At 44.8% G+C, this 14,307-nt stretch overlaps 1 protein-coding gene across 1 annotated transcript; it reads right to left on the reverse strand.

Moving 5' to 3' along the window:
• Positions 1-24: 24 nt before the first annotated feature.
• On the reverse strand, positions 25-3,325 carry chst14 (carbohydrate (N-acetylgalactosamine 4-0) sulfotransferase 14). The gene is made up of 2 exons (XM_029686443.2): positions 2,883-3,325; positions 25-1,205 (listed from the first exon to the last, which is right to left on the reverse strand). Exons 1-2 carry the CDS (start codon positions 3,174-3,176, stop codon positions 378-380), a joined length of 1,122 nt encoding a protein of 373 aa, XP_029542303.1. The 5' UTR covers positions 3,177-3,325; the 3' UTR covers positions 25-377.
• Positions 3,326-14,307: the final 10,982 nt, after the last annotated feature.

Here is a 14,307-nt window from a genome sequence, read left to right on the forward strand (position 1 = left end):
GAAAATGTATTTACAAAATACAAATGTGTTATTGGGGCTTTAATACTTTGTTGGGTCATTGTTTGGTTGAAGCCCAGATGGAGTGCACAGTAATTAGAGCAATTGGACAGTAACAGTTTAATTTCTTAATTGATTTGATTCTGTAACATCCTCTTTCCTTCTAAAATACCATTCCTTTTGAGTTTTAGTGGTTTTATGCATATACTCAAACACACAATTCATATTTCCCAATGCTGTAACATCTAATGTAAAAAGTAACATATCAAAATACTGCTTGTTCCCTCAGAATAATACAAAATTAAAAAAAAGACATGGCAAATGTGTAACAAGATGCTGTAGAAAAATAATATTTCCAAATATAAAATACCATCTTGCAGTTAATGTCTGCAGTACTCAGTGGTTGTGTTGGGGAAGGGGTAAGTAAACAGGGAAAAGTCTAGAATATACTTGGGCAGGAGTTCCCTGAGAAGCTTCTGAGGCAGACTGCATAGGTAATAGTGCAGCGTCTCCTTGGTGACAGGCTTGTACCACGTCTGTCGCTCAGGGAAGTGGACGTGTGGAGGTGCACTAATACGCTGTAGCACATAGTCCGCATCACTCTCCAGATGCTCATAGGAGCCAATGAAGTCATAGGACACGGCACATGGCTGACACAGGTTGTAGATGGGCATCCAGTGCTCATTCATGCGGTCCACATCCTCATCCAGCAGGTAGCGCACAAACTCAGCAAAAGTCACATCATCCCCAGCCACTGCTGTATCCTTGGCATGGCCCTTTCTGTAGCGCCTGATGATCTCGGCACCGTACTTCTCCTGGTAGGCCTTGATCTCCCCGAACTTGTTCCTGTAAGCGGAGAGAAGGCGCTCCATAGGTTCCCTGACAAACATGAACTTGAAGTAGTGTTTCAGCCTATAGCGGATCTCCTCAGGCTTCAGGGAGGACAGGAAGAGCAGGTCACTCTTGTGGTTCATCTTGATGTTGACGTCCACGTTCTCTAGAGCCCCACTCAGGACCTTCAGAACCCTCTTCCAGTTGGAGCAGGCCACCTTGGGGACGTAGCAGTAGAGGAAGCGGTGCTCGTCGTTCACCAGGATGTGCTGCAGCAGGGTTTTCCTCTGCAGGGGGCTCAGGGACCACACACTGTGAGGCATGTTCTTCTGACCACACATGGTCCGGATGGTGCGGTTACGGATCTCCTGGAGAATCTGAATGGGGTTTGGGGGAGATGTAAAAGAAAAAAGACATTTAAAACTAAACTCAGCAAAAAAAGAAACATCCATTTTTCAGGACCCTGTCTTTCAAAGATAATTCGTAAAAATCCAAATAACTTCACAGATCTTCATTGTAAAGGGTTTAAACACTTTCCCATGCTTGTTCAATGAACCATAAACAATTCATGAACATGCACCTGTGGAACGGTCGTTAAGACACGGACAGCTTACAGACGGTAGGCAATTAAGGTCACAGTTACGAAAACTTAGGACACTTAAAGAGGCCTTTCTACTGACTCTGGAAAAACACCAAAAGAAAGATGCCCAGGGTCCCTGCTCATCTGTGTGAACGTAAAGGAGGCATGAGGCCAGCAGATGTGGCCAGGGCAATAAATTGCAATGTTCGTACTGTGAGACGCCTAAGACAGGACGGACAGCTGAGCGTCCTCGCAGTGGCAGACCACGTGTGACAACACCTGCACAGGATCGGTACATCCAAACATCACACCTGTGGGACAGGTAATGGTCTGGGGCGGTGTGTCACAGCATCATCGGACTGAGCTTGTTGTCATTGCAGGTGTAACAGTATAACTTTAGACCGTCCCCTCGCCCATACCCGGGCGTGAACCAGGGACCCTCTGCACACATCAACAACAGTCACCCCTCGAAGCATCGTTATCCATCGCATCCTGCAGGCTCATCCTGACATGACCCTCCAGCATGAGAATGCCACCAGCCATACTGCTCATTCTGTGCATGATTTCCTGCAAGACCGGAATGTCAGTGTTCTGCCATGGCCAGCAAAGAGCCCGGATCTCAATCCCATTGAGCAAGTCTGGGACCTGTTGGATCAGAGGCTGAGGGCTAGGGCCATTCTCCCCCAGAAATGTCCGGGAACTTGCAGGTGCCTTGGTGGAAGAGTGGGGTAACATCTCACAGCAAGAACTGGCTGGCAAATTTGGTGCAGTCCTTGAGGAGGAGATACACTGCAGTACTTAATGCAGCTAGTGGCCACACCAGATACTGACTGTTACTTTTGATTTTGACCCCCCAGGCTTTGTTCAGGGACACATTATTAAACTTCTGTTAGTCACATGTCTGTGAAACTTGTTCAGTTTGTCTCAGTTGTTGAATCTTGTTATGTTCATACAAATATTTACACGTTAAGTTTGCTGAAAATAGACAGTTGACAGTGAGAGGATGTTTATTTTTGTTTGCTGAGTTCATGTAAGACATTTAAGATAATAGTACAATATCACCCGTGTCAATCTAATACCTACACAACATGTTATGATATGCATTCCATCAGAGTAGACCACTAAGATAATGGAAATTATGTAGCAAATGCTTCCCATGAAATGTTCATGGGCAAAAGGCACTTGATTTCTATTAAATATCTGTAGTGCTCAAGCAAGGCCTAACATTTCATCACGAGATGGCATCATGTACTTTTATATAAATAAAAATGACTTTGAAGTTATAGCCTACATTATTTGTTTACACAAAGTGTCCTGTGACAAAAACATTAATGGAGTAATAAGTCCTTTAGTTATTTGGTTATGAATACATTTTGTCGGCCTAAGGTATTTTAAAGTCATATTCTTCCAAAACATGTCCAGACAAATCAAGTGGTGGGCTACTGGGAATCTACACACCGTGGCTTAAATTTACCTGGGATTCTGCGTCCACAGCTGGATCGAGATTTCGGGCTTGTCTGAGGTAGCCTGACCTCTTGCTGTATCCCAGAGGTGGTGGTGTCTCCATACTATTCAGCATTCCTTTCTCTATCATGAGCAGAAGGCCCCCGGACGCCACGATCACAGCGAACGTCAGCACCGATGGCAAGACAGCAGAGCTGCGGCGTAAAGATCCGGAATTCACCGTTTTTCTGAAGTTTATCACGGACCCGCTCCTGGCCCCTCCAGCCTTTTTCAGTCCGAAATCTTGGTTTCGCGGAGGCATCATCGATCTCTGAATGATGTCCGTTGGATATGTGATATATTGTTTTTATGAGGAGAAAAAAGTGTGTAAACTACCACGTACACATAATATCGTATTCTCAGTAAGTAGGCTGCTACTACCAAAAATACTCCTGTTCCTGTAAAAAGAAGAAAGCGTCAGTGGGGATTGTGGGAACTGTAGTTGTGGAGTATATTTTGTCCCGCTGGGTTTGGAAGGGAGCAGGGAAGGACTTTACGAATCCTATACCGACTCCTACTGGAAGCCCAGCCTACCTACAGTTGTAACTAGTTTTCAGTTTATGACTGCATTGTGAATGTCTGTCTTTCCAACAGCAGTTTTGCACATTGATCTGATAAAGAAGTAACATTTTTGTATTATTTTAGGCCTATTTTTTTTAGGGTGGTGCTAAATCATTGGAATCGTCTCCAACTATGGAGGCCTTTATGCTTCGTGAATTGTGGAAGCACCCACTCATAGGTCATTTTGCAAGGGCTGGCTCAAGATGCACAAAGAAGTCAGTCATGCCATTCTTGCCCCACAGCCAACGAACAATAACGGTGTCACGTATGTCCTCCATATATAAATACAGAGAGAGCGCATATTCGTCGCATCAAATTTTAAGCCCATATTTGAGATCCATTGCACTGCGGCTAATTGAAGTGAGATTTTCTATACTAATATAGTAATCATTTTCAGACCGAATGTGATAGGCCACTTCACTGTGACAGACCGTGAAGACTGTCAATGACAAACAAGCACCTCCACTCCGAATCAAATCAAAGACATATACTATGCCTATCCAGACATTATTTATACTAGATCAATAGCCAAAGCTATTGTGTGAACATATACTATATAAGGCTAGGCAACGATTTTTAACAAACAGGAGAGTGGCATCGTAGCCTTGAGGAAGGAGATCGCTTGTGGACGTTAGGTGATTTTTGTGCCAAGCGCAGCCTCCGCCAGCCACACCCTCACGTGCGTGCAACTGTGCGGGACTCTATTTCTCACCAGAGCCGTCTGTACGCTTGGCCATGCGTGCTTGTCTGTCGCGAGCACCCGCAGCATCAGCAACACAAAGAGGGTCGATGAGCTGTTAGATTGGAGATACAAGGCGCCGCCGGCAACTTCAAGGCCGATTTGCGGGGGAAACGAGATCACTTATAAGGTGGTGGAGCTTGTTCTTTATTCTGGCATATTTTCTTTGTCATAAATGGTGTCTTTATTTTCAATAGGCTGCTGACCTTGTCACAGCCTATCGTTTTCATTGACCTGCTGACGATTGCTCCATCCTTTACAGATGTGTTTGTGCGCTGGAAATGGACAATGTTGTTTTATTTAATTATAAATGCGTGAACATATTTGGCATGGCTCGAATTGCGCCGATAATTGGCTATGTGTCATTTTCATTATCATATTTTCGATGATTGCATCAATTGGATGTTGATCCTACAGCTTTCGTTTGTTGGCTACTGTCTCAATATACAGTCGGCATATTTGTGATAACATATTACATAAAAGATAGATGCTTTGTGCTCCATATCATGCTTACATGCGCCTTCTTATAGCAATGTATATATAACCAAGAATGCAGCGCCTCTGTTATAGTGAAAATCTTTACTATGTTGCCGACCCCCCGCGGTCTCTTGGGTCCATCCCTGCATCACTTCCATGACGTAGGGCCTACCTGTGACATATCTTATTTTGCCATGGACCCGAGAGATGCCATTATGCATTTCACGCACTATTGTTTCGATCCTTATCCCCATATATTAGATGGAATGTATAAAACAGAAATCATTGTCTCAAACGTAACAACGGATCTGTGGTGTTTCAGTCAAAGATTTTGGCCTCGTTCTTCAATGCAGCATTTACCGTTATGTATTGCAATTTTCCTTCGATTTTAGTCCATGAATTTAGCCAGAAATTGACATTCAGGTTTATTATCTCTAGTAAAGATACCGTTGGCTGATGCTGCTGGCTTCTTTCAAGTATCTCATTAGCTTACTCATTGCAGAATGAGCAATAAGAAGATCCAGTAAAGCCCCATGCCTTGATGTGTAGACGTTTTTTTTTTAAACTGCCCAGACTTGCTTGTCTCCCAGATGGGGAGCATTGTTGACAATAGACCTCTGCAAGGGTTACATATCTCATAGCTCATACATCTAACCCTAAATGAGCTCCGAGTGCCTACTTCCATGTCTTAAATGAGACCAAAGTGGTTTGGCAAAAAAATAATTATATCCCTGCTCAAAGTCTATGGATGTATATGGTTGGGTAGGTGATAAGTGGGCACATAGACAGATGGATGCTCCCCTCCTACTGTAGCACTGAATGTTTGGAGTCATCAAAATGAGTTGCTGCATTTTGTAGCCCTGTAGTCTGTACGGTACCCTTTGCAGTGGGAACTAGAGAAACAATTTCCCAAAGCGTCACTTTCGCTGTCAATAATTCATGGGGCAGGGGATACATTTTTTTTTTTTAGAAAGAACATAAAATACTGCATTGGTATTTGGCACCTTGCCACGGTGTAAGGTCCTCCGCTTTTGACAAGTTTTTGTGGTTTCTCAGATACAGTAGCTTAGTCAAGTCGTCTCTTGCTATAGACAGAAATCAAATCCGTGGTCAAAACCATACCGTATTGATATGTTGTTTGTTTATACATTTGGCTTTGCCATATAAACAGTGTGTCCTCCCTGTAATCTATGGGGAGAGAGATTACATGTAACAACAAGTATTGTTGATATACTGTAAGAAATTACAAATGGAAATGTGCTCAAACAGCATCTTTTTGGGAGGATGAGGACATGTCTCTGTGTCACACAGTGTAATCGGTGATGTTTAATCACTTGAATCACTTGATTCCTTCCCAGGTCTTTCCAAATTGTCATTTGACCCTCTGGCCTGTAAGTACAGTATGATAGTGCATTTTCACAGATTTGGTTCAAGCTAAAATAGCAGTTAGAGAAAGTATCCTCGAGGGAATTCTAGGAATGAATGAATGGCATGAATTGATATGCATCCTGTTTTCCCAGCGTTGTCGACAAACTACTCTATGAAGGGTTGTTTTTGTCTGCATTCAGTACAGGCTTCCTCTTCCATGAATGGATCTGAGCCATTCCTGTAATAGATTTTAGTCAATTTTCACAATAATTTTATCCATGAGCCTCTTACCACAGCATCCGATCCAATCACACTATTCAAACACTGCACAATTCCTGTAGCACCACATAGTTCAATCCATCAGGACATGACATTCCTGGATAAGAATTGGACCAGTTTTTCATAAAGCACCATCTAACAGGCCAGTCATACTGGAGGAATTTCATTCCGATCAATACACATTTGCATTCAAATTAAAAGCCACATTTTACGATATACGAGCAATGGCTGCTACTGTATGACTGAGAGTCATCGCTGCAGGCTGTTGATAAATCTCCCTGCTCGTATAATGTTAAATGATTTAGACTTATTTCTCCTCACATTTCCCCTGTGTGTGTGTGTGTTTTTGTGGGAGTTTCTATTAATAAATCCAGTCAGAGAGCAGTGAGTCTTTGATGTGTTATACTGCTGTAATGAAGCCAGCCTCCAGGCTGGTAAAAGCCCCAACATTACCATATCCTTATGAGACTACAGTGTGATAATACTGCCAATGCTCTGAGGGGCTTTATAGGTGAATCATACATGCCTATTAGGCTGTAACGCAACACCCCATTATGCTGCTGGAGGAGACCCTTCTGACTTTGAAATAGTGATGGCTAGTCGTCTGCTAGCCAAATACAATTATTTTTTATCTGATGCGATTACTGTACATGATCTCAGATTACAATACAACATATTTCTCAATAAAACTTGTATAGCTTTACCCTAATATAACATTTGGATTTTAGTCCAATAAAGCCTCCTCATTTTATGATCATCCAATGATATCTCTTTAGACCTAATGGTTTCTAACCCTCTCGGATGTTTATAATCCTATACAATTGATCTTGTGACTGTTAGAACCCTCTGACAACATCATAATTCCACCAGACTCCTCTATGAAGGAGTCCACAAATACTGCATTCCTCAAGACTGCAAGATGGGTCTCCTGACATTAGGGAAGTGCTCTGAGATACTGCTACAACACGAGACCCACTGTATCACATGTACTATAATAGGCACACACACAGTCACACACGCACATTTGCAGTTCATTCACAGTGATCGGCTTTGTGTAAGTCAGCCAGTTGAAATGACAAAATGCCACTCTGTTCTCCTCCTGCACTGGTAGATCAGGCTAGGAAACAAAGTATCACTTTGTGCCTCCTTAGGCTCGCAGCAACTGGCACAGCAGCAACTGACACAGCAGGACACCCAGCGTCTCTCCTATCACAGGCTGACAGGCCACCCCTTCCTCACGCCCTTCCCTCAGAGAGACACCTCCACTTAAACATGAACGTGTCCACACACAGTCCCACAGAAAGTTCTATATGCATGCAAACATACTGCAGATGCCATGTGCCGACAATCACAACAAATAGCCACTGCGTGCACTTGCAGTCTTAACATTTGGAAACAAAAACACACGGACACACTCAAGCCCTCACTGCATCTGCGCAATGACACCTGACTCCAGGTAATGCCCTAGTTCCACAGTGACAGCAGGCAGGTTGAACGGCCACGCGCACACACACCACTCGCATAGAGATACAATATCTCTGCACACAGACACAATAGCAGCAAGGTAAGACTGCATTCTTACACAGCAACGAACACTATTTCTCTTTAAACATCCATTGTGTCAATTGTAAAGTACATGTCCTGTATGTGTAGTACTGGAGCACAATGGTAGAATGATATAATTACTGTTAGCTTGCTCCTGACGGAATTCAACTTGTAGCAGGTTGGTGTAATGCTCATCACCCAAAAACATTCAATCATATTTCATTGGAACAGCATTTTACATTTCTTCCTGGTAAATGAATAATGCTATACTGTATTGTCCAAGTTTATAGGATGCAAATATGCTTCAGTAGGTAACATGAACAGTTTGCACATGATGTGTCAGCCACACATCACTGTGCCATTGTGAGATGGCAAGTGTGAGGGGGAAAAAAGGCCAATTTGTTTAGTTTTTTTGTTATTGCATGGCACAGGATGGAAGCCTATTACCTCACTAGTGGTCAGTAGGGTAAGTGTAACCCTGTTGGTCATGTGACTACTGCTTTGTGTATCTCTACGCTCTGTCCCACCATCCAACCTTGTCTCCTCTGTCTTCTGCTACTCTTCACATCTAGACTTCAATTTGGTCCATCTTCTGTTTGATCCCTTGTATCATCCTCTTTTTCACTCCAACTCCTGCTGTCATATTATAGCTGATGTTGTTGCTCTCGGTTTTATAGATGATATATTCTTGCATATGGTAAGACTTGCAGTATGGTGACAGGGAACATCATCTGGCCATCATGTTCCTGCCGATCTCATTGTGACGTCAGCTTCTATGTGTTGATAGTTGAGTCTTCCATGGAGTGAGGAGGGACAAGCCTCTTTGTGGTGGTAGATCCCTTTGGCGTCTCCTTCGGTTCTGATTTGCCAAGACTCTGTTGCCATGGGAACCTGTGGCTGCTAAACTTAAGATATTTGTCATCAGTGGATGGAGAGAAGAGAGAGTGAGACAAAAGAGAGGGGTAAATGTGACAATAACAACCCTGTTGTAATGCATTGCAGACGTTATTGGCACTCTAGTCAATAACAACCAATATTCTGTAACCAACTAGAGGCCCTGACCTGAATCTATGGATTCTATGTCCTTGTCCCCCACGCCCACCTTGCTATGTAGTACTACTTATTAGGTTTGCTTCCTCAACATAAGGGACATTTGTAATCCAATTAAAAACTTGCCTTGAGGCTACAGGTATCTGCTAAAGTAAGGGAATTTGGCTCCAACCCTCATCCTCATCCATACCTTCAAATACCTTAGTTGCCCTCCATTTCATACCTGATCGCCATCCTATATTTTTAATAACAACCCCAAAGCTGCTGTTTATCTTTCTGTTTGTATTTTATTTCCCTTTGTTTCTCCCAAAGCCGCAGAGAGAGGAAGCAGCAGCAGCAACACCACTGGTCTGGGTAAAACATTGTGCAGAAGGGCAGATCGATGTTCCCTAAGGTTTTTCTGCAGTGGTGCGCAGCCCTGTCAAGTTGTGCCGCTAAAATAGGTAAAGGGTTGCACAGTTCCACCTCGTCTGTCTGCTTCGACAACAAGCTGTTTACGCTGTCAAGCTACGACACTTTAGCCAACCCATTGCGCTATTTATCATGGCACTGAGCTATGCCATTGAGCTATGGCAGTTAGCTGTTAGCTGTCCCACTGTGCTTATGACAATGAGCTGTGCTATGAAGCCATTGCACAGGGCTGTGTCACAGTGGAGTGATGTTGAGCTCTTCAGTGGCTACACAGCAGCTCCACTGCAACACAGCATTGTGATGCTATGCCACTGTCACACTGTGTTGCAGCTGTACCCTTGTCAAAGGCATCTCTCTCTCTCTGCTTCTGCAGAGCACATGGCCGCTCCTCGTGCTTCTCTCATCCCATCTGCAGCTCTGCTCTCAAGTCTGTCTACCACAGCATAGACAGACAGGCACACAGACACACAGACACACACACACACACACACACACACACACACACACACACACACACACACACACACACACACTGCCATGCAGACACATGCTCAACATACACCCATATGGTCAGCTTAGCTAAAGCTATTCTACTCACACACCCAAAATATGCCCAGTCACATACAGTGCCTTCAGAAAGTATTCACATCCCCCCCACATTTTGTTGTTCTACATCCTGAATTTCAAATGTTTTGTCACTGGCCTACACAAAATATCCCGTAATGTCAGTGGAATTATGTTTTTTGAAATTTGTACAAATGAATAAAAAATGAAAACTGAAATGTATTGAGTCAATAAGTATTCAACCCCTTTGTTATAGCAAGCATAATTAAGTTCAGGAGTAAAAAAAATAAAACATCTCTAACAAGCCACATAAGTTGCATGGACTCACTCTGTGTGCAATAATAGCGTTTATCATGATGACCACCTAATCTCTGTTCCCCACACATACAATTCTCTGTAAGGTCCCTCAGTCGAGCAGTGAATTTCAAACACAGATTCAACCACAAAGACCAGAGAGATTTTCCAATACCTCGCAAAGAAGGGCGTAGATAAAAAAATGTTTTTTTAAAAGCAGACATTGAATATCTGTTTGAGCATGGTGAAGTTATTAATTACACTTTGGATGGTGAATCAATACACTGAGTCACTGCAAAGATACAAGCGTCCTTCCTAACTTAGTTGCTGGAGAGGAATGAAATCAAGGATTTCACCATGAGGCCAATAATGACTTTGAAACAGTTTCAGAGTTTAATGGCTGTGATAGGAGAAAATGTAGGCTGGGTCAGCAACATTTTAGTTTATCCACAATACTAACATAAATGACAGTGAAAAGAAGGAAGCCTTTACAGAATAGAAATATTCCAAAACATGCATCCTGTTTGCAACAAGGCACTAAAGTAATACTGCAAAGAATATGGCAAAGCACACAGTGTTATATTTGGGACAAATCCAATACAAAACGTTACTGAGTACCACCATCCATATTTCCAAGCATAGTGGTGGCTGCATCATGTTATGGGTATGCTTGTAATCATTAAGTACTGGAGAATTTGTCAGGACAAAAAAGAAACAGAATGGAGCTAAGCACAGGCAAAATCCTAGGGGAAAACCTGGTTCAGTCTGCTTTCCAACAGACACTGGGCGATGAATTCACCTTTTCAGCACAACAATAACCTAAAACACAAGGCCAAATCTACACTGGGGTTGTTTACCAAGAAGACACAATGTAACTGAGTTACAGTTTTGACTTAAATCTACTTGAAAATCTATGGCAAAACTTGAATGTGGCTGTCTTGCAATGATCAACAACCAACTTGACAGAGCTTGAAGAATTTTGAAAAGAATCATGGGTAAATGTTGCATAATTCAGGTGTGGAAAGCTCTTAGAGACTTACCCAGAAAGACACATTATGTAAATGAGATATTTCTGTATTTCATTTTCAATACATTTGCCAAAATGTCTAAAAACATGTTTTCAAATTGTCATTATGGGGTATTGTGTGTAGATGGGTGAGGACAAAATATATATTTAATACATTTTGAATTCAGGCTGTAACACAACAAAATGTGGAATAAGTCAAGGGGTATGAATATTTTCTGAAGGCACTGTACATCCATAACAACGCACATACGGTACACGTATGCAAACACTCATACACACTTCCACACCAATTACATGAATACCGGCATACACTAACACAGTCACTACTCCCTTACGACCAATAGCATACTCTCACCCACATCAATACACACAATATACACATTCCCTCTTATACATCTCCACACGTGATTGCTGGCTCCTTGTCCTGCCCTAACTATCGTCAGTCAGGACAAAGAGCCATTCTTGGTGAGACATTTCTGAGAGGCTCTGTCAGACCCTGTCACCCTCAGAAAGGAGAAGCATGTAGCAGAGAGAGTACAGCACATTGTTGATCTCACTCTCTGTCTATCCCTCCCTCTCTCTCTCTCTCTCTCTCTCTCTCCCTCGTGCTCTCTCTGTCTATCCCTCCCCCTCTCTCTCTCTCTCTCTCTCTCTCTCTCTCTCTCTCTCTGTCTATCCCTCCCCCCTCTCTCTCTCTCTCCCTCGTGCTCTCTCTGTCTATCCCTCCCCCTCTCTCTCTCTCTCTCTCTCTCTCTCTGTCTATCCCTCCCTCTCTCCCTCTCTCTCTCTCCCTCGTGCTCTCTCTGTCTATCCCTCCCTCTCTCTCTCTCTCTCCCTCGTGCTCTCTCTGTCTATCCCTCCCTCTCTCTCTCTCTCTCCCTCGTGCTCTCTCTGTCTATCCCTCCCTCTCTCTCTCTCTCTCTCTCTCTCTCTCTCCCTGTGCTCTCTGTCTATCCCTCCCTCTCTCTCTCTCTCTCCCCCTCGTGCTCTCTCTGTCTATCCCTCCCCTCTCTCTCTCTCTCCCTCGTGCTCTCTCTGTCTATCCCTCCCCCTCTCTCTCTCTCTCCCTCGTGCTCTCTCTGTCTATCCCTCCCTCTCTCTCTCTCTCTCCCTCGTGCTCTCTCTGTCTATCCCTCCCTCTCTCTCTCTCTCCCTCGTGCTCTCTCTGTCTATCCCTCCCCCTCTCTCTCTCTCTCCCTCGTGCTCTCTCTGTCTATCCCTCCCTCTCTCTCTCTCTCTCTCCCTCGTGCTCTCTCTGTCTATCCCTCCCTCTCTCTCTCTCTCCCCCCTCGTGCTCTCTCTGTCTATCCCTCCCTCTCTCTCTCTCTCCCTCGTGCTCTCTCTGTCTATCCCTCCCTCTCTCTCTCTCTCTCCCCCTCGTGCTCTCTCTGTCTATCCCTCCCTCTCTCTCTCTCTCTCTCTCCTCGTGCTCTCTCTGTCTATCCCTCCCTCTCTCTCTCTCTCTCTCCCTCGTGCTCTCTCTGTCTATCCCTCCCTCTCTCTCTCTCTCTCTCCCTCGTGCTCTCTCTGTCTATCCCTCCCCCTCTCTCTCTCTCTCCCTCGTGCTCTCTCTGTCTATCCCTCCCCTCTCTCTCTTTCTCCCTCGTGCTCTCTCTGTCTATCCCTCCCCTCTCTCTCTCTCTCCCCTCGTGCTCTCTCTGTCTATCCCTCCCTCTCTCTCTCTCTCTCTCCCCTCGTGCTCTCTCTGTCTATCCCTCCCTCTCTCTCTCTCTCTCTCTCTCTCTCTCCCTCGTGCTCTCTCTGTCTATCCCTCCCTCTCTCTCTCTCTCTCTCCCCTCGTGCTCTCTCTGTCTATCCCTCCCTCTCTCTCTCTCTCTCTCCTCGTGCTCTCTCTGTCTATCCCTCCCCTCTCTCTCTCTTCTCTCCCTCGTGCTCTCTCTGTCTATCCCTCCCCCTCTCTCTCTCTCTCCCCTCGTGCTCTCTCTGTCTATCCCTCCCTCTCTCTCTCTCTCTCCCTCGTGCTCTCTCTGTCTATCCCTCCCTCTCTCTCTCTCTCTCTCTCGTGCTCTCTCTGTCTATCCCTCCCTCTCTCTCTCTCTCTCTCCCTCGTGCTCTCTCTGTCTATCCCTCCCTCTCTCTCTCTCTCTCTCCCTCGTGCTCTCTCTGTCTATCCCTCCCTCTCTCTCTCTCTCTCTCCCTCGTGCTCTCTCTGTCTATCCCTCCCTCTCTCTCTCTCTCTCTCCCTCGTGCTCTCTCTGTCTATCCCTCCCTCTCTCTCTCTCTCTCTCCCCTCGTGCTCTCTCTGTCTATCCCTCCCTCTCTCTCTCTCTCCTCCCTCGTCTCTCTCTGTCTATCCCTCCCTCTCTCTCTCTCTCTCTCTCCCTCGTGCTCTCTCTGTTCTATCCCTCTCGCTCCCTCTATCTCTACCCCCCCCCCCGTCTTTATATGTCTGTCTCTATTTCTCCCCATCTCTTTCTCAGGACTGTCTCACCATGCCAAGGCTTCTGGCCCAAGTGCTTCGAATTTTACACACCGTGTGTTTCCACTGTACATCTGAAAATCTGTGGCTCAACAACGTGATGGTGTCTAGAGACTGACTGGTGTTGGATGAGAGGTGTTGCAGCCAGAGAGCTATGTGTATGATGGAGGTGTTGCAGCCAGAGAGCTATGTGTATGATGGAGGTGTTGCAGCCAGAGAGCTATGTGTATGATGGAGGTGTTGCAGCCAGAGAGCTATGTGTATGATGGAGGTGTTGCAGCCAGAGAGCTATGTGTATGATGGAGGTGTTGCAGCCAGAGAGCTATGTGTATGATGGAGGTGTTGCAGCCAGAGAGCTATGTGTATGATGGAGGTGTTGCAGCCATTCTCTGGTGCAAGATAACACCAGCATCTTTCATGTCCATACATTATGTTTCTTAAATGGTGTCTGTTAGAAGTGGCGGTGGTCTTGGTGGGTGTACCATGTGGTTTTGATCTGAGGGAGCACTGCAGTCATGTGTGACGAGTATTATCCACGTTGTGCTTACGTGGAGGGTCTGTAATCAAATGCAGGTCTGGAGCAACAAAGTGCTTCCCTGCTGGGTTAACACATTATTCACAGCTGCAGTGGGGCGAGGAGA

Source organism: Oncorhynchus nerka, linkage group LG17 (genome assembly GCF_034236695.1).
Source record: "Oncorhynchus nerka isolate Pitt River linkage group LG17, Oner_Uvic_2.0, whole genome shotgun sequence".
NCBI lineage: Eukaryota > Metazoa > Chordata > Actinopteri > Salmoniformes > Salmonidae > Oncorhynchus > Oncorhynchus nerka.

Bases quoted from the DNA above. Each gene is read 5' to 3' on its own strand.
- chst14 (XM_029686443.2), bottom strand. From the start codon at position 3,176: ATGATGCCTCCGCGAAACCAAGATTTCGGACTGAAAAAGGCTGGAGGG. The intron at 1,206-2,882 runs GTAAATTTAAGC...AACCCCATTCAG, and splicing joins CTGTGGACGCAGAATCCCAG to ATTCTCCAGGAGATCCGTAA.